Genomic DNA, 25,800 nt, shown 5'->3' with positions numbered 1-25,800 from the left:
TTAGCAGAGTTCTTGATATAAGTGTTAAAACTATGCTCAAATTGCTGAAAAGAATTACCATGGAAAAAAGTTGAACATATGTCATATTGCTATCTATGACAGTTTCAAGCAGTTGTCACAATCACTGGCTCACCATGTCCTTGTTGACAGCTGGGATTAAAGAGAGAAAGGTCCAGAGCTGTACCGAACAGCACACTTAGCTGAAATTGTTGGATGTTGCTAGGCATAACAAAAGGACCACTGACACCTGGTCTTGCAATGAAGTATGTTAGCAACTTGACCAGAATGGCTGATCTTTCCTAAGAGACCAACAGATGTTGCCAATTTCTAAGAGATTTTCAAAGATTTGGACACATCCAGAAAAATCTGTCAATCCCTGCACGGAAGTGGACAAAAAAAAGGATGATGGCATTTGTGAGCATGAATCTTTGTCATGGTGATATCTGATACAATGATGGACCTGGCAAAACAGGTTATGTGGGAAACTCTGTTCTCTACAAGTACAAATGAAAATCTGCCTGAAAACAATTATCTCCTGTGTTCCCTAGTGTATCATGGATAGTCTGAGGCTGCTAATGTGTGTCTGGGAATGGCATGTCCTTGTAGCTGGTGCTGGGTCAAGACTACGTGAAGACTGGTGAAAGAACTGTCTGGTGATGATCCACTACGCTTCCATGAGCCCAGTACTTAGTAGTGTAAGGTGGTTCGCTGATTCTGGTTCCAGTCATGCACATAATCTCATCACATCAGTCATTTCACATTAACTTCATGCCTTTCATATCATCATTACAAACATCTTTATAATTCTTAGCTGACTTGTACCTGGACTATATTTGCTGCAGTCCTTATCAATGCTGATCTCAATAATACTGAGATGATGGAATCAGCCTAAATTTTCCTCCAAATATAATAATTTATTTTCAATGTCTGCATTGTAATGTTGCAATGTTAGTACAACTCTACTAAGTCCAACAAGAAATTTAAATTGCTTCATGTTTGTGGGTAGATTCAGGTTGCTGATAACCTGCCACCAGAGCTGTTCAAGATTGGTGCTATCTTTGTTGAACTGGGAAAGTTATTTTTAAAGTCAACTTTGCAGTGATAGCAGAGTACATGTTCAAATCCCTCTGAACTTGATTCCAACCACTGAAATTAATTTTTCCAGAAATTATTGAATTCATGTGCTATGTTGGTTACTTAGATTTTGGTATTTTAGCATCATCTCAACAAACTTAAAAACTGAAACCAAATTGATCTGTTTTATACCACTTGAGTTTTTCAATAATGACTAATCCCACCATAATCCATTTCTGAATTACTTTTGATAACACAATGTACAATCTATGATCTACAAATACCAAAGCCAAAATGACCAGCTGAAGAATCTAAGTAATGTTAATTGTTTTATACTGCCTGAGCTCTTTAGTGATCCAAACATATTCCAGTGATGTCTTTAATCCTTTCCAAATTACTACTGACTGTTTAGGTTATTGTCTATTGATTTATGACTTAAAGTGTCATGATCACCCTCCATAAACCCATTCATAGTCAAGTGATCACATGAAGTCTTTACCGTATATATACTCCATTGGAAGAATAGCATAAAAGAAACAAAAAAAGGGAAAAATGAAGTTTCAGAATTTTTTAATAATAATTTTGCGAATGCGAGAGATTTCAATGCTTGATAGGAGGAACAGGAGATAACCCTCCTCTTGGGAGGAAAAAGACTCCCTTCCAGGTGGCTAACACATATGGGTATACCAGAAAAATCTATCACCAAACCCAATTCTGGTGATAAATACTTGATATGATTGGAATTGGCTCAGAGCCAGTGCTAGAACTGTATTGACTTGGTGCCCATAAATGCCCATACACTGTGACTTAACGTTTCGCTATACTGAGAAGAATAATTCCATTGCCCGTTTTCTGTGCTGAATACTCGATATAAATGACAGAGCAACCAAGCAGGACCTCTATTGCCAATGCAACACAATGACATACCAAAGTAGCTAATCCAGGCTGATCTGAAGGTAAACTCTGAACCTCAACCCTTTTTGTTTCAAGTTCAGTATGCTAACTACCGAGCCACTATGTCACCTGTCTTGGTAAAAGCCGGAAATGTCATGACCAGGTGATGTGTGCTACCTGTGTTTTGAAGTCTGGAATGAGCATACCAAGTTTGGTGTGTGTGTGTGTGATTTGGATTTTTAACTTAGCTTTAACAATGCCTGCAGTATGATAGTTTATAGTGATGCCTAGCACTGGGGCATCATGGCACAGGCAGGTGGCATCATGTCCCACTCAATCACATTATCCTGACACCAGGCCAACAAGTCCTAGCACTAACCTCTTAATGCTGAGTGCCAAGTGATGCAGCTGCCAGCACTATTTTTTTTAAGTCTTTGGTATGACTCAGCCTGGGTTGAACCTGTGACCTCCCACATCCAAGGCGGACACTCTTACCACTAGGCCACCAGAGCGGTCACAAAGTTTGGTATAGAGCTCAAAATATTTGTGCTGAACTCATTTTTCTTCTTTCAGTCATGATGGCTTTTAATGTTGACATTTTGAACCCATGATCAATAGAGTTTATCAAACTATCCCCAGAGTTTTTAATTGTATATGACAGCGAATCTGAGCAACTGTTTGGAAATAATTTTTCTTTTTTCAGTCATTGTGACCTTGATCTTTGGAGCCTGAAATCCATAGGGTTTTCCATACCCAAAATGCAAGCTAGTGACATACGTTTCCAACAGAAGATGGCAAAGAAACTATGGCTCTACATTCTGTCAGTGGTCTTGACCTTTCACCCTGTAACCCTGAAATCAATAGGATACTTTCTTACCCCAAGTGCAAGTTATCGTCAAAATATGGCACCTGTTGATGGTAGAAAACTCAACTTACTGTGCAGAAACCATTTGTTTTGTTTCGGTCACAATGACTATGACCTTTGATCTTTAGAGTCCACAAATGATAGGGTTATTTTTAAAGCTGTACCGATGTCACTTTTTGCCGATTATGCCAATACCATGTATAGCCGATTATTAAAATTGCTGATACCAATTATGAGACTGATTATTTCAAGAAACTGCCTGTTCTACAGTTAGTGAAAGCACTAGCATTTGATTGACTAGTAAACAATGCCTAAAATGGGTGCGGATTTATGTTAACAGTTCAAATGTGGTCTCAAGCTACCATACATGTGATAACTATTTCCCACATTTTATATCCCACCTTATTTCTTATTGTTAACTCATATATGCAAATAAAACTCTTGACGAAATAACATATTTATTCTGAATTAGTTTTTTTGGAGGCACATATGCTCTGTCATATGTTTCTTCATTCCTTCTTTTAATTTAATGATGGTAATCAATGCTTATATATACGGTACAGTAATGCCAGGTCAAGTTGACTCGGGTAAGTTTCACTGGTGGGAATGGAGATCATAATTTGCTTGTCAAGAAAAAATCTACAGCATTCAGTGATCATTCCTGGGATTTAGGAAGCAGTTCACCAACAAGCAAAGCATGTAAAACACGGCAAAAATAATTTTCTAAACTCATAGTTGACGGAGATGTACTCTCTGAAGCTAGCCATTTGGTGGTGGTGGGGGGGGCATTTAATTCCTGATTGCGTGAAATCGACAGTCGCATTATACGTCACTTATCTTACATTGCAAAGTACGATCATAGGGTTTTAGTATTAAAATGTCCTTATCTAAATATAATTTCTTACAAAACTATTATTTGGAAAATAATATACATAATATAGATTTGCTTACTACCTGATGTTTCTATTAAAAAATGAGAGGCTGTAGGAAAGTAGATATTTTACATTTGATAATGAATTTATTTCAGGTGACAACAGTTAGACATATGTACTAACGGTGATGCACAATGCAAAGACCATGGGAAGTAGTGCAAAACAGTCATGCAATTATTTATTTTGTAATATTATGGCTGTATCGCTTGTTGTCAATAAAGTAATAACTATCCCATCTTTTTCAATTTTCATTGCCTATTACATTAATAGTCTTGGAAAAATATTCACTACTTATTCTGGCAACATTTTTTGAAAATTGGCAACAAAATATTGAGATTGGTGATTTTATTTCTGTGACAACTTTTTAAAAGCCAGGATCATCTCTGTAATGTGTATGCTGGAAGTTCAAGGGCCACATGAAGCCTAATTTGGCTGGTTGGCTGCTGTGATTGGGATGAGTGCATGCATGGTATTGATAATTTGTTGTGAGGAGACAATCAGCGGTAGTTCACAACAAGCGTGTCAAAAAGTATTTACTTTTAAGAATATTGAAATATATATATATATATTAAGAATATATACTTTTAATATATATATATATTAAGAATATATACTTTTCAATTAACCCCCAAATCAAATGTTTATTCCTTAATTTCCATTATTTAATTCTGATTTAAAATTCAAGTCATGTCAAGATGAATGTTATGACTGAATTTATATTTTGGAAATTTGTTTACACTGGCACCGATTATTTCTGCCGATACCGATTATACTGATTGTTCCAATAATCAGCCCGATTATGAATATGGCTGATTAATCAGTACAGCTTTAGTTATTTTTTTCACCAAATGCAAGCTATTCATAATGACTGGTAACTGTAATGGCAGACAACTTTAGTTACTTTGCAGAAACCAAATGGGTAACAGATGGACAGTCAGATACTATAATATACACTTTACCTCATGTTGAGACAATACAAAAAAGTCACAAATGGTTTTAAGTTTTGTGTGGTCTCAAAAGAAGGCTGCTTCCGTAAGAAAAGTAGTAACTATCATATGGAAGGGAAATGGCATCAATTCCTCGACACAAAGGGAGGACACTCTTTTCCAACTTCCACTTTAGTGGGCACACAACTGTAAGCTCTTTTCTTGCTACCAACAAGCTTGGGGGTGGAGAGTAGCTTGTTTTGTAAGGTAGTGCTTATGAAACCAAGTGTATGATATGATATGATTGGATAATGTATGTGAAGAAGTGAAGAATAAACTTGTGACAATTGTTTTCTAACGAGGCCTCTGATATATTCCCAACTATCTTACTTGATAAATGTAACAAGTTTTCCAACTGGATCAGGTTCTTTCAGCTGCATCCAATAAGATAATAGAACTGTTGCAGCTAGATACATATGCAAAGGGTTCATTTGGAATGAAGTGGAATGACAACCCTTGGCTAGCAACAATGAGGAAATTCATGGACATACCTTATCTAGATTTATGACTGTTTCTCCTAGGGACTCATGGGCAAATGGAGATTCCCAGTAAGCTGTGGAGGGTGTAGAGACAGAACTTGTGATTTCTGCCTCCTCTTGATAGTCATATTGGTCACTTTTCATCGAGTTACTTCTGGGTAATTTAGAAAGTTTCCTCTTTTCAACAGCAGACACTTTCTCTCTTAGTTTGGCCTGAAAATAAATATTCAAATGACATTTCACGTAAGGGGCCCCAGATGGTTGAGTGGTCTAAAGCGCTTACATTTACCAATCACTGCCATCTCACCTGTCTAAATAGGTTCAAGTCTCCAGTTCAACAAATATGGAACTGTGAGAAAGTTGCCAGTAACTTCTTGTGGGTTGGTGGTTCTTACCAAAGTTTTCCTGGGTTCTTCCTCCACTAGTTATACTGGTCACCATTTATAGCCTATCTTGTGCTGCAAAATGGTATTAAACCCAAAACAACAAAAACATTTTGTATGTAACGACAAAATTACAAATGACTTGGAAATAATTTCAAATCTAATTGTTTTGAAACAAGATAAAGCAATCAAAATTGTCAAACTAATTAACCTGTCTGAGAAATGGATATGATTTTTAACTGAATTCCTCTACTGCATCTCCTCTTTTTGACAGCTTATGCTGACCGTACACAATGCCTCCAAAGTGCAGCATGTGACTGAGAATATAATTAATTTTTAATTAAGTCTGCAAAGAACAAATGAATAGGAATATCAAGGTGTGCATATTACTATGGTCAACATTATTCAAAAATGAAGTTTCTTATTTTCTACCACCAGATAAGCCCCAAATGGCTACCATGTATGTCTTTGGGCAAAGGACTTTATTTGCCCCCAGTGACGTAACCTTCAAATTGTTGTTATGCCCCCACCACCCATACCCTTTTATTTTTAATTATAAGGTTTACAAATACAGATTGTAAAAAGTAGATTGTCTTGATGCTTGATCAAAATATTATCAAAACAGTTGCACTGAATGCCTGAAATTCAAATGAACTAATAGGCGCTATATTATTTCCCACAAACTGATCAGCCTAGTATTTCATGGCACTGCAACAAAACATGGATCATTTAGTGTTGAGGCAACTAGAGCAAAGTGTCTTTCCGAAGGAGACATCATGTTTGCCGACCCAGGCTAATCAGATGGTGTGATCCAAACCTACAACATTCTGGTCAGAGTTCATCATGCTCACTACTAAGCCACTGTGACTACAACCTCCCGCAGCTGCCTTGTACAACATTCAGAAAAGCACACTCGGCCTATTCCATATCCTGAACATACAGGGGGTCCCCAGGCTGAGTACAATAAAATAAAATACAAACAGATAAGACAAACACACACAAAAACTTCTGCAGAACAGTGTCTTTTCTGCCTGTGAATGGTGTTATGATGATGAGACAGAATATCTTAGCATATCAAGGTACAAACTTGAGACACATAGCAATATTATTTCCAAGTTTCTGATTACTATTGTTGACATCATAATTCCACCACCTTTCTGCTTACACAAACAAGATAGGAAATCTTAACATATAAGATAACATTATGCAAAGTTTTAGTTGAATACAGCCAATAATATAGAAAAAAAAACAGCTTCTAAAACTTTGAAACAGCATTTTCACATTGATAATGAAGATGCCCAGATAGTCAAAGCCAGGAATGCGATACCTATGTCTCAACATTCAATGCCATTCACTGGCACGACAAAAACACTCACTCTGACTTCCTCTTCATCGGAGGTGACTATGCTTTCACTGGGTGTCAGTTCTGAGACTGTAAAATTATTACAGTTAGGATTCAGCCATGGTGGAGGAGGCTAAAACATTAATAAAAATTTTGTTGATCAAAATACTTTCATGAGCAGAAAATTTGGGTGAATTAAACAAAAACAACTTTATTCAAGTTGTCTATAGTCTTTTCTGTGGCATGTACCCCTATCTATATCCGATGTAGCATTGCTAAAATTTGCGTGAAATTAGTCATTTCTTTGAATTTTTAAAATGACTTTCTACATCTTGATTTAAACACTACCAATGCAAATGCCCCAAAGAAATTTGGAACTCCCCAAAATGCCTTCTTGTAATCTTGAATAGCTTCATTCAAATGCAGGTTGGAATGCAGGCTAAGCTCTATTTCAGAAGTGGTGAATGGTATGAGAATGGTCCATACAGTAAACTGTCACTTTGGTAAGTATCCAAAGACACTGAATAATATGAAACAGCTCTAACACAAGTATCAACTGATTCATTCCCATGCATGTGATTCTACCAGAAGTTAAAAAAATACCGTTTTAAAGGCCATCTACTGCACATACCCTTTATCAAAGCTGAAATCTACAACTTCTGAAAAATAAAAGATTTAAATTTGTTTTTAAAATGGCAGTTTTATCCATGCTTCATATCAAACTGCATCTTTCTCTGAATGCTAAAACACTACTGGATAACAAATATCAGACTCAGGAATATGTTTAGTCCAACTCGGGAATTTCCTCCCTGGGGTGAACTTAGCATGGAAGGGTACTGGAAGCATGGTTCATAAAGCCTTGGAGGGCCAAAATCAAAGGACTTTTTAGGGACATTTAACGACCTCATCCAAAAACGTTCATGGAATCAGAACAAGTCATAAACTTCTTAGGTTCACTGCACATGGAAGCTAAAACTAGTAAAAGTATTCTGAAACAACAGCATTATGGAGTTACAAGAGATAAGTCCAGGACAAATGAGCATAACAAATTTTAGTTGATTTTAGCAGCTGCATTTTCTCCTCATGGCAACTTCCCTTCCACTCTGGATCCTTTAACTTGCATGTCTTCCAAATGCTTTCATTTTTTTACAAAGAATCTTTGTAAATCCACTAGTGGTACTTTCTGCTGAAAAGCCAGAAGAATATGAAGTGACATTTGCCCAGCATTTTGGTACTGTGTCTGTTGAAAATGAAATTAAACCATTCTTTGAACTGAGACAAACCAGAAAAGTATGGCAGCAAAATGTGCAGGCTCGGACAAGAACATTAACAAAAATTCCCAAAGTAGCCTCCCCTGAGTTTACTGAGCAGACAAGACCTAAACATCCACCCATACAGATATGCACATACAAACAAAATCCGAGATATTTTCCTATACTCCTAACAGTACAGAACAAAATACACCTCTCCCTCGACAACTTGCACACAACGGGGTCCACAAACATAGAACACACTATAAGCAAGGTGCGAGTTAGGAATGCAAATTTTTTTTAAAAAATCGCTTTGACATAGAGAAAACCGTGAGGGGGCAAGCAGCATTAGGAAACTGGGCTTTTTATTGACTGAATCCTCATTTTACAATCATGTCGATAATAATTTTTAATAACATGCTTTTTCTAATGAAGTTGTTCATTATTCTGTTTAAATAACATTTATTTTCAAAATGTCCCACATATGAAAGATCATTCCAACTGGATTCAACAACCATCACATGTACGCAAAAAAAAATTGAATTACATCACTGCTTTCTGTTTTCTTGATGAGTCTGGTTCCCGTATGGTTTTTAATATCCTGCCAAATCAGGAGTCCACAGAGCAGGTACTAGACTAACTGCGGATACACCAACAAACAAGATTCCTTTCTTCCCCTTAAACACGCGACATTTATTTCGTGAGACAATCGTCTATGTCGAAACTCAATTATTGTATTGCTCAATTAGTACAATATTGATGTCGTGATTTCATTGGAAGTATTAATTGAAACTTCTTATCATCCTTGAGGATATCTCTAAGGTCCAGTTCAAGAATTCTCTGAAACTCGCTTGCCCACAATAGTCCACATCTGTGAAATCAAGCTCTTTATTTTAAGATGTATTCATTTCGCTTGGCTGCCTTGTTATCTTTGATCACAGTTATGAAAGAGTTGGTTAATTTAAGGTAGTTTATGTTACAAATACAATGACATTTATAAGTTTTGTTTAATCAAATGAGGTGAGTTCACCCGACGTACAACTTGGGCCGCTAGATTTGAATTTTTTTTAGGATTTTCGTTCTTTTTAACTTTTCTTTATTCCACCTCCTTTATTTGATTCGAAAGACATAATTAACTTGATAATACAAAGGAAGCCAGCTTTTAATTCAGTGCAACAATACAACAAATACTTCTGGATGTCACTTATCAAAAGATGGTCGGCACTTAATTAGGTTCTCAGAGAAATGCTCGTGGACGTAGCTGTTACGGTAGATTGATGCATTTTACGTTTAATTACAAGAGGCCACATTGCATTTATGATGATTACACTTAAAAGGAACTAAAAGATAGAACTAGAACACAAATTTCAGTTGATAAAGAAATTATTTAATTTGTATTTATTTATTAAAGTACTGCCTCCAATTGGCATAAGTGACATTTTCATTGATCAAAATTTCCTTATATATCGTTAAATGGGGTGTAGTAGGAATGTCGTTTGGAAAAAAAAAAATGCTGCAGTGGCCTAGTGGTTAGGGTGTCTGCCTCAGATGCGGGAGGTCGTGGATTTGATCCTCGGTTGAGTCATACCAAAGACTTACAAAAATAGTGCTAACAGCTGCCTCCCTTGGCACTCAGCATTACAAGGTTAGTGTTAGGACTGGTCGGCCTGGTGTTAGGATAATGTGACTTGGTGGGACATCATGCTACATGTCTGCAATATGATGCCCTAGTGCTAGGCATCACTATAAACTGCCACACTGCAGACATCGTAGCAATATGACTGAAATACTGTTAAAGCTATGCTAAAAATCCAAATCACACACACACACACACACACACACACACATTCTCCCAGTTCAACAAACAGGAATCAATTTTGTGGTATTTTCTGCATTAAAAAAAAGGGATCCAAGCCTGACCTTGCATTAAAGTGGGTTCACAAGTTATCAGGGTGCAAGTTATCATGGGACGGGTGTATTACAGCAAAATTAGTTACGACTGATTACAATGTCAATCCAGATATACAAGTGATTTTTCTGCAATTGGTAGTATTACAGCTTTCTGAAGATTCATCAGTTATTTGCCCTTGTAAACACTGACAAGGTAAACACTGACAAGGTTTGCTATATAGTTCTATTGGCTACCTGTCACTAAAAAGTCCATTTGAGAAAAAAGTGCTTATAAAATATAAGCAACTTATTCAGCCACTAAAAAAGAAAGAAAGATGTTCTAAAACTGCACCTCAAATTCCTAATACATCATTTTATGTTCATTCTTTCCTCATGTGCAGATGTTTCTTTTCCCAATGAAAACCAAAGTAAGAGTCCTCATATAAAATAGGCCAATAAATTTAGTCTCACAGCCATCACAAGTATAATAATAATGTACAAGTCAATCACATAAATTTATGCTATGGACAAAAAATATGCGTTTCCAGTTGCATTGGTTTTAATTATACACATATTATAATGATTAGTATATATAATGTCCTAAGTGCTTCAAAATACTGTGCACAACTGGCTCAATTAGATGCACAAATCCATTCTGGGAATTTAGGGGTTTTGTTTTTACATTTATTTCTTTCAACCATGGGGAAAAAGTGCTAGGGTTGGCAATGAGAAACAGTGAGACTGGAAACCACTTTCTTATGGCCTAATCAAAATGCTATAGTATGCCAATCATTTCCATATTTTTCATCAAATGAATCTTGCTATAAATGTCAGATCTAGTATAACATTGACTTTATTCTTAGAAATTCACAAAATTTGGATTAAAACACTATTAGATTTTATGGAACAACAACAGCACTCACCGCTGTCACTGAATCTGTTCCCTCATCAACAAGATATTTTGACACAAGATCTTTAATGTCATACAATGCTCTCTGCCTCAGGTAATCTGTTGACAATCTCTGCAACTCACGAAACAATTCAATCAAATAATGTGGACGGTTTTCATTCTGGGATATCAAGGTGGCTACTTCAGAGTAAATTGTCTCCCTTAAAGCTTCAAACAGGGACAGCTCATTTGGATCATCTGATTCTCTGCTAAAAAAGAAACAAAGACACTGTCATAAAAAAACAGTCTAATGAAAAATTCCCCCCCCCCCCCAAAAAAAATGAACAATAAAATCCATAAAAATTCCACCCCCTTGAAAACTTTGATCTGGTACTAAAAAGCAACACGTTTAAGTAAATAATCATTCTCCAGTAATACTTACCTGATCACGCTACATTAGGATTACTCTCTGCTACCTCCAAATTCAGCCCTCCCTTAAAGACAAAAAAAAAATTCTCCAAAGAAATGCCTTTATGAAATATAGACAAAGGCAAGCAACTCTTACAGGTTAACTCCCCTATATTCCTGCTAGTGAAATCCAAGATGTAACTAATTTAAACTATAGCAAATCTTTAACAGGATGTTTACATTGTGGAGAAGGGCATTAGGGAATTTTAGGAATGCAATCAGTTAAGAAATATTGGAGAAACATAATTTACTTTAAAAAATTCCTTCTTGTCATATACATTATGTGAACACATTAACATTAAGGAAACAGGTAAGTGCAGGTGGAAATGCTGATCTTCCAACCTTCGCCAGTGTCATCTTATTGGAGAATAATTGCTGTACTGACAGAAAAAACTTCTCCTAACGTTGGTTTAGCACACATGCAAGATATATCCCTTGTAGGATCAATGTGGAGGTCAAAGTACCAAACAGAGTTATAACACTCCAATATCTTGCCAAAGGCCCAAGGACTCAAACTGAGGCACAATGGAAGGGCACAGAATTGGTATACTATCACATGGTATGTGAAGTGAAGATATCATGATGTATTGGCATCAGGCAGATCATGGTTGACCATGTACTTATTGCACTGCACTGAATGGCAGATAAACTTTTGCTAACTTCGTCTTGAATTTTGTGGAAGAAATAAAGTGACTGAACCTGCTTAAGCTGTTGGATTTCGTTACCAAAGAGATTTTGGAGTAGAGACCTGGGCTGGGGTCTGTTGTTTTCTACTGCCTGTTTTTACATGCAAAAAATCATTTCCATCTGCTGAAAGTGCACCTTCATAGGATCGCTTGGGACTTCCAACATGAATTTGGATGACCTAAGTGGAGAACAAGATCTGGAGACCCACTGGAATGACTTAGATCACTCAATCGTTTTCCAGGAACAGACTGATCCAAGTCTGATGCCCACAGGTAACTCAACAACAAGTGGGATGAACAGTTGGCAGGATGCCTAGGGGAGGAGAAACTTTGTTTTTTCTCCCCTCTCCATGCCACCAGTAATTTTTCTTTACCATGTGGTCCCCAACATTTCCATATGTTGGGGAGAGACCACTCCTGCAATCTCTCTAGCATCAATTGCCCAATCTTGTATATTTCCTGAGGGGGTTGTGCATATATACAGACTTGAACTTATAGCTGAATGTTAACTTTTGTGCCTCTTGCATTCTCACCTACACAATTCAACCTCTGAAGAGTAGGGAAGAACCAAAAGGGACGGAGCACTGGGTCAGTGAATGAAATAGTGCAGGAATACATTTCTTCTAATCAAATCAGTATTATAAGAGGCCATAAGGGCATTCACCATGATGTGGTGAGCTACTGACTATCTTTGTGATAAGGCCTACCCAATGCCAAGCATGCTCATGTCTGGCCTTTTTGTCCAGGCAAAAGATCTAATGAGATCCAAGTTCAAGTAGGTAGAAAGCTGTCACAATGTTCCTGACTTTCTTACATGGCATTTAACACATCTGTCCACTCTGTGACACAGTGCTACAGACACAATGATGACAGAAATGTCTTTGTTCACAATAGGTACACCTGGATAATATGCATCAGCTGTGTTCATGACAGACACCGATGGACGAACATTCATCCATCAGTATGTGATTTGTACCAGTGAGGTGAAGAAAGTTGAGGCAAATGACTCACTGGAAAGAAAACTCTGGAGTTACCATGGTTGCAAGTTTTATCCAAGTGATGCCTGGTTATTTCTGCAATCTTTGATGATTACAGCAGGATTCTGAATGATGGGCTGTCATCACCACTGTCCATGTCCACAGGGGCATTGACTTCATAGGTAGGATTTACTGAAGGTGGAAGAGGGCATTATGATGGAAGCTAAATCCTGTAATTTTCTTCAAACAGTGCAGTGAAGCTAAATTCTGTAAATTCCATGGTCAAATTAAAATGTTTAGGCATGTATGTCTTATCATTGTTATATATAGGGGGATTGTTCTCCTCCTGTACACTCCATGTCACAGGATCTAAGATACCATAATGCAATGATCACATAGTATCATCTGCATCATCAGTGCCATCTGCTGGGCCATCACTCTTGCTACTGTCTAGAGATGTGGTCAGCTGGCTTACTTGACCAAGATAACAGAAGCATGACCACTAAATCTGCACATGAATTGTCTGGATGGTTGGGCCAGTTGGTTGGAAGTTGGGATGATAAATGACTTACAGGCCAGTCCAAACATCAAAGACACTGAATGTTAGTCACAAATGCCCTGCTTCAAAATTTTCAAATCCATGCAAAGGCAGGGAAAGAGACATATACCCAGTGGATGCCAATTTATATTTTCATCAAACTGGCTCATTGACTGCTTCAACAATAATGCTTGTAAAATATGAATTATTCACAATTCCAATACGAGATTGGAATCAATTGTTGTAGGACTTATTGGGTCTGCAATCGTAAAAGTCTGCCAGTAGTTTTTGGTCTCTTCCTTTGGGATGCAATTGGCATCTTCACATTTCTCATAAACCTCATAAAAGATTCTGATGTGGTGTGAATTTTCATGCACTGATGCTTTTTTGCATACAAGCTTTTCTTGGCCTTTGAGAGCAGCCTATGTTAAACAGTGGACCAGAGGTCTTATGCCAAGAATGAATCCAGATTACATGTTCATAAATATGAGCACTTGATGCAGAACAAACTGGTCATGTGATTATCCTCTACAATTTTAAATCATCTGCACTTTACTGCCATTTCTGTAATGAAGGAAAATAAAATCCCCAAATACATGCATACAACAAATATACAAATTGTTGCAATAAAAGTGAATTTGTGTTACTAAGAGAACTTTAAGTGCAAGAAATTGAACAGTAACAGTGCACAACAATTTCACCAGTGAAACTGGTGTTATCAATCAAAATCACAAAATAAAAAACAGTTTAAAAATTGCAAAAGTACAAAACATTCACTGGAAATCACATAAATGTTGTAAGCAACTGAAAGAAACGGTGGTTGGTCAAAGGGAAATTTAAATGGATTCTAGGAGGTACTGTTTAAAATTTAAGTAAAGATGAAACTGGTACCATCCAGGATATCAGTATCCACCTCGCACAAATAATGGGGAGTTAGCCTGTAAAAGTTTCTATTCTTCATCTATTTGCTGGATGGCAGGATTTGGAGGTAAGAGAGAATAATCCTAATGTTAATGTGACTGGCTAACGCATTTGACAGAAATGTTCAAGTATATTCTAAAGATGAAATTAAAAACAAATTTGACCACCAATATACTGTTAATAACTATTTTCATGGGATCTCAAATTCCACAGAGGTCATGGTTGCTAAAAACCACAAATGTAAAACTGTGGGATCCATCCCTAATCTATGAATATATAAATACCAATGAAAGCCATATGTATGTGTGTGTGTGTGTGTGTGTGTGTGTGTATATATGTCTGTCTGTCTGTCTGTATGTATGTATCTGTTTAGGTACCCAATCAAATAAATCAATCCTCAGATCTTAATTCTAGTTAGGTGGAGAAAAAAACAACCCACATTACCACTGAGCTTAAGTTGAATGGAAACTTACTCCGAAAACAAATATCACAACAAGTTCCATTGACTAAAGCAAGTATTTTTTTTTTCTTTCTTTAAATTTTGATTACTTGCAATTTTTTTAATCACAGGCATTAACAAAATTTGGAAAAGTTTCTTACCTTGCTCCCTCATACCCCTGCTGTTCCTGGTCCCCCTGTGTGCCTTGAGCACCAGCCATCTGACTGGACAAGATACTGCTAGTGACACTCATGCTCTCCATGTAGCCAGCCCCACTAATCCCTCCACTTAATCCTGGACGCAGTGGTGCAGACTTTGTTTTGCTACTTCTTTCCTGCCCTCGATTACCTAAATAGCATTGCATACAACACAATCAAATACATACAAAGAAACAAATAAAAGAAAAAGAAAATTGTGTGTGTATAGGCAACACAGATATACCAAATTAAGATGAATGATTGATATAGACATAGTGAACTGGCAGATTTATAGGTTGGGAAAGGTCAGCTATAGTTGGTAAAACAGCTTCACTGACTGGACAGTGAATGAGTTCACTCAAGATTTTAAAGCATATAAAAAATTCTTCTGTGAAACATAATTATACAACTATCAAAATCAGATTACACTCTTAAACCTACCTACAGAAAAAAAATACATACCAAAAGGGATATTGGTTAAAATTTATTTTGAACTTAACATGTATAACACAGCTATAAATTTTACAGGCAGGCCTATTTGATTTGATCGGTTTGAGTAACAATTGTTCTATTTACAGCACACTGTACTCTGAGGCTTTGGCACATGTATATTGACAGCCTACACAGTAAAAGACACTATCAGGTAAAGGGTAATAATCACAGTTATTCAAACTGAGCATGAAATTATTGTACTTACTTTTATTTGAGAAAATGGGTGCTGGCCTACAAGCATCATTTATAACAAGCACATGCAGTATATGATATGCCCATCATGACAAAGTTGGATTGTGTGGAGTAATTACTGGATGTGGTGTATGTACATGCATTTTCAAGAGGTGGTGAAAACTGCAGTAACTGAATCTGGCTTGGAGAATCTGTGTTTGACAACGCGTATGTAAATTATTATATACTGTACAAAATGAGGGTCAACAATGAAAAGCCTTTAATTAGTATAATGAATAAACATTATAGATACTTGAATCAAATCTAAAATTTTGTCTGTCGTTAGTGTAATATTTATATCTGTATCCAGTATTTAAAATACAAATTGTGTTGAATCTGTGACACATGATGCTCAAATACTTATTAAACATTTACTTTGGAAAACTTCAGTGGCCATTTCAAATTGTAATTCATTAAGTCCTAATAATCTGGTTACCCAGGATATTCAGAATAAATCCATTGAGTATGGATTTAATGGTAGAATGTGACAAACAGTGAAGGTTTTACTTAATGCAAATTTAATAGCAATTATATAAAAGCACATGGTTATTTTGAATAGAACTCAAATCTGTCCTACAACTGTCAACAGTTATCATCTATGTCAACCTCATGTCAGCTATTAAAAATTCACTACTGGGATTTTCATAAATTATTTTCTACATACTGCCTGGTTTCAAATTCACTTATAAAGGCATTCACTTTTATTTTCTTCTGATGATTATTCATATTATAAAAGCTTTAGCAACATCCAAGTTTATGGTAACTGTACCGACATTAAGTTTACTGCCAACTAAATTTGTATCTATTTCCAAATTTGCTGGGATCTGTAAAGTTTAACTGATGCTAACTGCTCAGACTTTGTATTTGACTGGTCACTTTACACAGGCTTGAAGCCAAACAAGTCACACATAAAGGTGGTGACTTTATGTATAAACTCACATTAAACTTCATTTGCCAAATGTTTCTAGCATAAAATATGGTATATCTCTGTCATTAAAAAGTACTTATATCATTTTCTAGTTGCCGCAATTGTTAAGATTGTAAAGGTCCCAAGTTTACCATTTTCACTTGCCAAATCTGAATTGTTAATTTTAGTCACAACATGGGGAGCTGTAGTGTCAAGCAAGTTATTAATTATTTTCCTAGAAAGTATGTAATAAAACTAAAGAAACTGACTTAGATACTAATCAAAATGTTAAAATTGAGCAAAGGCCATAACTGAAATTCTGATGTAGCAGAAAAGTTCAATCAATTTTGCTTCTGTAAGGCTCATGATTGCTGAGGGTGTATGAAGTTTGTGACAGTGATAGATGAACATCAAGTCTGTTTAGTTAAACAATATGAGCAATTAACATTATGTTCATCTGTATTGTATAGTTTCTACAATATTTTCTTTTAATCAACGAAGGTCTTCAAATGTTATAAGTTGGAAGAAACTTGCTGACAGACAGTACATAGTTAAGAATGTATGCTGTCTTCACTGAATATGAATGGCTGGGGCATAAAAAGATAGGATGGAATGAATGTTTAAGGATTCATCATGAAGGAGACAAAGGAGAGTAACCTAACTTAAGACTCTGTATTTGGAAGAGAAATCAATCTTAAATGTGGTCTAAATAGTATGTTCCAGAGTTTCACTTGCAATATTGTCAACATCAGAAAAGATCAGACTCAATATAAGAGTTTATTTGCTTTTTACGTGACCCTGACCTAGATGAAGGTCGCATCAACTTTGACATGAGGATCATGATTGCAATTTTTGTGTCATTGCATCTAATTATATACAAATAACCAAATTTCGTTAAAATATTTTCAGTGATTCAAAGTTTATACCCTGAAGAGAATGCAAGGATCTGATTTATATCTTACACTGATGTGCCCTTGACCTTGAGACAAGGGATGTGACTGTAGAATGCAACAAACCATCTAGTTATGAAATGTGGTAAAACTTTTATTTAATTATTCTCAGTAGTTACTAACTTGTACTCAAACAATGATGAAAGTCACTATTAAGATTTTCCTTTGCTGTGACATTGACCTTGCAGCTGTGGTGCATGACACGCCAACTAGTCACAGTATATAGCTTGAAAATGTTTAACTTAAATATCCTCAGCATTTGTACACATAAGCAAAGTTCAAAGTCTCAAAATCTCTCCAAGACTTACAAAAATTATAGCTTGGAAAAGAAAATGTTATCTGACAGCAGTTTTATTTTTGTTTTTGTCAGGTTGATGACACTTTCAGCACATTATTGGCTATATCATGTCCTGGACATGGGAGCCAACTGACTTTCGCAAGGATATACCAAAGCAGCTGACCCAGGCTGGTTTGGGTAGATATTCAACCTGCAGCTCCAAATTGATGACTGGACAAGCAATATAACTTAATACACCCAACCCAGACTAGAAGTCATCACTTGTGCTGCAATCTACTATTTTAGAGTGTCATAAATTAATTTCAACATCAGAAGCTGACTTTTGAAGTACATGAAAAATGAGGTATTATTGGTGAAATTCATGTCTGACCTGTTCATGTCAATATGAAGAATAAATGTTCATTTGTTTATAAAAATGTAACTTCATCACATTTTTTAAATAATGATGGAATTCCATATAATAAATATACAGATTCAACTGTAATATCAAAGATTTGGAAATACGTATTTGAAAAATATACACTATTAACTGCATTACATTTACAGATTAAAGAGAGGGAATGAGATAAGGGAAAAATGCAGAGTTTGTTGTTGTTGCACTTCTGACTAGCAATGGTGACTCAATGTACTGGGAACATCAGAACACAATAGTGATATTAAATTGCCTGATAAGACATTTGGGAAATAATAATATATTCATTTGCACAAGAATTATTCAGGCACAAGGCAGCAACAAGTAATTATGATGTCCCAAAAATTGGATTAATGATCATAATGCATTAAGTTATGAAGCAATTTGAAATTGCTACTGATGGGACAATCTTACTGAAAAGTTCACAAAACTTTTTATGTGAAAATATGTGTGTTTGTGTCTCTGTCTCTGTGTGTGTGTGTTACCTGGCTCAGACACAAACAAGCTTCTAAGACCAGCTGACTGCAAGAGCTCCCTGTAAAATCAAATATTTAAAGTAAATCATGTTTCCTCTAAAATACTTAAATGATCCCATTAATGTTAAATATATCTGCTTGCTACCACCTGAATCCAAAAAAATGAAAAACATCTTTTCTGTTTATATCATGTAGAAAAGAGCAATAACATTTACCCCTTACCATGCAACTGATAAATAGTTCTGCAATAGGCAAATCAAAATATTTCCATGATGCCAAATATATTGAGATGTGCAAATATGTATCAGCCATTTTGCAACAGATGGTAAACTTGTCCCTTCTGATAAAGAGTCGGATTGATCAAGCCATCTCCATCTTGAATTGTGGTGGGGATATATATTAAGCTGACTCAGGTCGATAATCAACCTGAGCTTGCCACTGACATTTTTTTACATCAAAGAGCACAGACTAGAACCCTGTAGTTTTTGGTTTGCGAACAATCTAAAACTTCATGCTTTCCAATTGACAGCTACATTCCTACTGCATGATTTCAGCCTTCTCTGGCTGTGATAGGAGTTCCATAATTTGCGGAAATGAGAGAGGAGGGGGTAGGCTAAATGATATCATAACCCCCTTGAAATGACAAAAATTGATGTGCAGGAGTTTGGTACCCACCATCTGGTTGTTTGCAGGTAGTGGTGGTGGTAAGTCAATTGTTGGATTTAGAAGGCTCTAGGTGTGGGTTGTAAGAAACCTTGTTTCTTCCCCCAGCCTAATGTTGCCTCCCAAACTGAGTGGGATGCTACCTCCTGACATTAGAGTTGGGTTGTGATTGGTTCTGTGTTTGTCCAGAACACAATTCGTCATCCCATTGAGGCTGATTGGGTCTGCATGGTTGTGGAAGCTGAGCTGAAAGTTGGAGGGGCAGTTCTTGTACTATCTCCTAACTTCTCTATCTTGCTTGATAAAAAGAGCAGGAGTTACCCAAACAGTGTTACACTCAATGTCAGGGCATAGTGCACTTTGAGAGCTGCTGTATGCAAACAAGTATCTCATTGCATGAGGTCAAGATTAGCATAAGAAGTAAGGGCATTTGCCATGGAATGGTTTGCTGCTCTGTTAATGACTCTGGCAATTCAGTCCGTGATCTCCCATGCATGATCATTACATAATTTCTCTGTGAGGTGGAAAATCGCCAATGATGCAAGATCTATTTTCAAAGAAGTGGCAACAATATTCTGAACCAGCTTTGATGTTAAGTGGAAGTAATTTTGTCCACCTTATAGAAAGTAGGCAAAAGTTATATTGACAGCCTCTAAATTCTTATCAAGATCCAGAAGCTCTATCTGAAAAGCAGCTGTGTTGGGTACTATAGTCTGATAATACAAACCCGTTTGTTTGTACCCCCCTACCAATTTAAATAATGGAAACCTTTAATGTGATAAAAAGTGCAAGGAACTTAGTCAATTCATTCATTGATTTATAGTTTCTAACCTGACTCTGAGTAGAGTGGCCCTAACACCGTCATCTTATGCGCGTTTCATGCTTAACAGAAGTTTTCAGTGCAATAGACGGACATGCTCGGATCCATTTCCAGTTTCTGGACAAGTCCATTTTCAGCAATGGGGTGTATCACGACTACAGATGTACAGACATAAGTTGTCTGCTTCCGATATTTACAATGTCGAATCAAGCAAAGGAAAATGACAACTACGCTTTTCATGTGGATTTAACAAGTGGTTTAATTTCTATGTTCATGTATGCAGAGGGATATAATTCCAAACTCTCAATGTTATGCAATTTATGCAATTATTCAGCACTGCCGAACAGGGTGAACTACGTCATTATGTTATCTGATGGAAATAAATTAGCCTATAGTGTACACAATATGGCGCCATGTTAGTATGGAAAGTCCATTAAGCATGAAATGATGCAGGGGATGCCAGCATTAGTGCCATTCTGGTCACAGTCAGGTTAGTAATGATAAATCAATGATTCAATTGACTTAGTTCTGTGCACTTTTTATCACATTAAACGTTCTCATTTTTGAAATCGGTAGGGGTGGTACAAACAAACGGGGATGTAGAGTCAGACTATAGTAGGAAAAAAATACAGCTGGTAGCTTACTTTCCAAAAAGCTGGATCGCTTATTTTGCTGGAAAGGCTGTCTGTGATTTCTTTGATTTTTAAAGACTGGCAGAAGATGAAAGGTAGGACAATCTTCCTCCTCTTCCAAGACCACTGAGGCCATGACCTTATAGGCCTGCATGGTGATAGGAGGTTTGAGTCATTTGGAGGCTTGCAACACCCAATAAATCTCTTCCACAACAGCCTTGAAACTCAATTCCGTCCTCCTTATAGTTCAGTCAGAGTAGGATAGATCATTGGAAGGGTGTGGGATATCCTGGTCTACCTCTATCTCCCCCTCGGAATAATAAAAACATGCCTGGCAAAATGGAAGAGGCAATGCCATCTTCATTATATGAGTACCAGTACCTAAACCAATGCGTAGGCCATAAACAAATGAGAGGCCATAACTGTCTGATAGACTTGTATTCACAGCTGGTTCACCAAATGCATGGATGGTACTGGTGTGGACCATGCAAAAGGACTATTTGGATAGCTCAGTTTGAATCAGTTGTACCACCTAAATAGTGGTAGGACTGATCTTTCCTTAACATCCTGATCCTGTACAGGTCTAGTACCAGCCGTGTCACAGTAGTGGAGAAACAAATGGATCTTGCACTTTGATACTCATACAGCTCCAATACGGGCCTCGCCATACAAGTGGTAAAGCAGATGGATCTATCACTAATACCCAGTAATATTCTGGCACAGACTGAACTATATGGGTAGAAAGACAGATGGATCTGTCACTAAGATCCCAGTAATATTCTGGGATGGATTGAACTATATGGGTAGAAAGACAGATGGATCTGTCACTAAGATCCCAGTAATATTCTGGCACGGACTGAACTATATGGGTAGAAAGACAGATGGATCTGTCACTAAGATCCCAGTAATATTCTGGCACGGACTGAAATATATGGGTAGAAAGACAGACGAATCTGTCACCAAGATCCCAGTAATATTCTGGCATGGATTGAACTATATGGGTAGAAAGACAGATGGATCTGTCACTAAGATCCCAGTAATATTCTGGCACGGACTGAACTATATGGGTAGAAAGACAGATGAATCTGTCACTAAGATCTATGGACAGTTCAGTATTGTACAGACACATTGGCCTGGCACAGTTTTCAAACCTGAACAATCAACATTTAAAAAGCATAGTGTATGACTGGACAGATGGATAGATGGCTTGGTCAATAAACTGGATGGTATTGTCCTTTTCTTAATTGATGGATAATTAAAGATCCATGCTATACCACACACACCCTGACTGACAGGCCCAAATTATAGTTGAGGAATGAGAGAGAGTTAGAAGCAATATTTGCTCTGAATTGTGAAACGGTGTCAACTCCTGCACCAGCTCCAACAATGAACTAGGTAACCAAGTTTCACAAACGTTGGATTTCCTAAAGAAGTGGAAGAAGTTTACTTAGTGCAAGTGAGGCACAAGTCATGATTGTCTTTGTAAGCTTTGAATTTTGTGCATTCAGGACATTCAGGCACTATTCTTTGATTTCTGAAATAGATGAGTAATGAAGATCAATAATAAAATAAACACAAAATGTGTTAATACATTGCCAACAAAGTAAGCAAGCATACAAACAGAACATGACTAATGTGAATCACAATATGCAACAATTATACTCAGTTCAGACACATGGTCTGAAATAGCAAAATCTGCAAATGAAACACTTTCACATTGAAACTGAAAAATAATGTACACCACTTGTGGTGTTATGCATAAAATATCAAAATTTCATAATGTATGTTTAAAATGCATAAGTATATCTAAGTGCATTTTTGAGATATCTCTGCATAATGATTACATATCAACAGTTAAAACCTGAAACTTAAAATTTTATAACTAGCAAAAGTCATCATTCTTTGTCTATACAATACAGACCGATAAGACGTTTTTCGTCTTTTTGGAGCCTGGATTTGGTAAGTAACAAGCTAGTATTCCCATGATTAATGTGATCAGGGAATGTATTTGAAGTAAAGGAAAAAAACATCAATATGATAACTTCATTACTATTACATTTGATTTGCATGAAAACTTCCACCAAGTCATGTTTTGTATTTAATACTATCTGATAACAGTTTATATCAAGTCTTCAGAATATACCAATCTTCCCTCATCTTTTAACTCTATAACATGCCCTGTCAAACTGGTCAAGAGGTATAAAATTGGATCATCTCCCAATACAATTTAAGCTGTTACTCTCTAGACAGAAAGAGCTGACAAGCATAGCTTGGCATTGTAATAATACAATTTTCAAATTATCCATGTCTTCTTGGATTCATATTGTTATGAAAATTTACACAATTTGATACAACGTGACCATTTTGAAATTATGATAAGTTCAAAAGGGAGTAGATTAAGGATAATCTAGCTGTATTGTATCAAAATCAGATAATGGCAATAAATATAAACTTCTTTGTTTTGCACAACTACTGGCACTAAATTACAAAGATCAAGTCCAGTCTGAAGACTACTGATTATCTTATTCTTTACACTGTACTGGTGTGTGTATGCTGGGCTTCATTTAACTTCATGCATGACCTTAACCTATTTTTGGACCACTGGTGACAGGCTAAATAGGCAATGACTTGTGCAAGTTTTGGTTTTATGGTATTTGTTTAAGTGTATCAATGAGATATGGCACGTAAACGTTGCTTGGGTGTTCAGAGTAGAGGGGCTCAGGTTTAATGAATAATTTATACTTAAAGAAGAATTTGAACAAAAAAAAATATTTCATGAGGATTTTAGTACTGGGATATAAAAAAAAATGTCCCTACATTAAGAGTAATGCATGAACTGGTGGAAAATTTTTGTGAAAAGATAAGTCTTTGCATAACAAGACCAATTTTAACAATCATTAAGACAATATATAATGTGTGCTATCGAAGCAAAAAAACAACACTACCTTCTTCTCTTTTCTATTTGTTCTATATTCAGCCGAGGTACTTCTGTCTCCTCTTGCTCTCTGAACTGTGTTTCCACAGGTAATATGGTCTGTGATCCAACAGTATTGTACCTTGGTGGCAGTGAATTTATTCCTTGTTGGCCAGCACTCTCTTTCTGACTTTTTGAAGATTTGCGTTTACTTTTCTGAAAGGATAACTCTGCATTTTGATCATTCTGCTCAGACCTCACAGGCATCTGTCTTTGATTCCTACTTCTATCTGTTCCAAACATATTGACTTCTGCATTGCTACCTGGATACAAGTTGTCTGTGCTTCGTCTAAAACCATTAGAGAGTAAACCTTCTGACAACTGGGGCTGAAAGTTGAAGTTTGGCTGCAAGAGAAGAGGGGAAAATCGATTCATTCCTGGGCTTTGCAGTGAAGTCAATGATCTGAGACGTGATTCTCGGGAGAGACAAGACTCATTTTGATTTTCTATGTCTCCCATTTCTGGCATTTGTGACAATAGACCTTGGAACTGTCGCTGCAGGGTCTGTATTTCCATTTGTTGTAGAGCCATTTGCTGGTAACACTGGTTCATTGTAATGATCATCTGTTGCTGCTGCATCAGTTGCTGAAAATCCTGAGTCACTCCAGATGGGCCTCTTGGCTGACTGTAGCTACCTGTAATAATATAATATGACACTAATATTGGTGGTGATGTTCATGATGATAATAATCAAGACAGTTAACACTGTACAACATATTCGTGACAGTTAATAATGTAAAACATAATCAAGACAGTTAACACTGTAAAACATATCCATGACTGTTAATACTGTAAAACATAATCAAGACAGTTAACAATGTAAAACATATCCATGACTGTTAATACTGTAAAACATAATCAAGACAGTTAACAATGTAAAACATATCCATGACTGTTAATACTGTAAAACATAATCAAGACAGTTAACAATGTAAAACATATCCATGACTGTTAATACTGTAAAACATAATCAAGACAGTTAACAATGCAAAACATATCCATGACTGTTAATACTGTAAAACATAATCAAGACAGTTAACAATGTAAAACATATCCACGTAATCAAGATGGTTAACACTTTAAAACATAATCATTATAGTAAATATTATTAAACAAAATCATTACAGTTAATACTGTAAAATATAACCATGACAGTTGATATTGTGAATCAAAATCATTACAGTTAATACTGTAAAACATAATTATGACAGTTGATATTGTGAATCAAAATCATTACAGTTAATACTGTAAAACATAATTATGGCAGTTGATATTGTCAATCAAAATCATTGTAGTTAATAAATATAATCATGACAGTTAATATTGTTAACCAAAATCATTACAGTTAATACTTCAAAACATAATCATGGCAGTTGATACTGTCAATCAAAATCATTAGTCAATATTGTAAAATATAATCATGACAGTTACTACTGTAAAACATAATCATGAAAATGAATACTATATATAACACTGATTACATTAACCCGATAATGATATTTGTTAATTAAGAAAAACTACAGCTACTTCATTAAGTTTCAGAATGGGAAGTATGGAATAATACAGGTCAAAGTAAATGAAACAATCAGCACAATATAACATTTGCTGAAAGAAGAGTTGTGGGCTGTGGAATGGTGGAGAACTAGAATGCCTTAATAAGCAAACTAAAGTAAATGAAACTGATACAGCACTAGACCAAACACGTTGTACTTGTTCTGGTAATGCAAAACAAAAA

The 25,800-nt window shown here is 36.2% G+C and overlaps 1 protein-coding gene across 8 annotated transcripts in view; it reads right to left on the bottom strand.

Annotated features, from left to right (window-relative positions):
• LOC149797805 (pericentriolar material 1 protein-like) overlaps nt 1-25,800 on the bottom strand; it is a 135,330-nt gene that overhangs the window by 26,243 nt on the left and 83,287 nt on the right. For 6 of the 8 annotated variants that reach the window (XM_089962781.1, XM_089962785.1, XM_089962784.1 and 3 more), the window contains 6 exons: nt 24,037-24,700; nt 18,986-19,035; nt 15,175-15,361; nt 11,019-11,253; nt 6,990-7,088; nt 5,243-5,443 (listed from right to left, as the gene is read on the bottom strand). In XM_089962781.1, the coding sequence (XP_089818907.1) occupies nt 5,243-5,443; nt 6,990-7,088; nt 11,019-11,253; nt 15,175-15,361; nt 18,986-19,035; nt 24,037-24,700 (1,436 nt within the window). The remainder of the gene's footprint in view (nt 1-5,242; nt 5,444-6,989; nt 7,089-11,018; nt 11,254-15,174; nt 15,362-18,985; nt 19,036-24,036; nt 24,701-25,800) is intronic. The other 2 variants (XM_089962783.1, XM_089962786.1) reach the window with 2 other exon arrangements.

This window comes from Sinohyriopsis cumingii, chromosome 6 (assembly GCF_028554795.1).
Source record: "Sinohyriopsis cumingii isolate HCF-2022 chromosome 6, ASM2855479v2, whole genome shotgun sequence".
Taxonomy (NCBI): Eukaryota; Metazoa; Mollusca; class Bivalvia; order Unionida; family Unionidae; genus Sinohyriopsis; species Sinohyriopsis cumingii.
The sequence above is the reverse complement of the archived record's forward strand: the minus strand, read 5'-3'. Positions and strand labels throughout refer to the sequence as shown.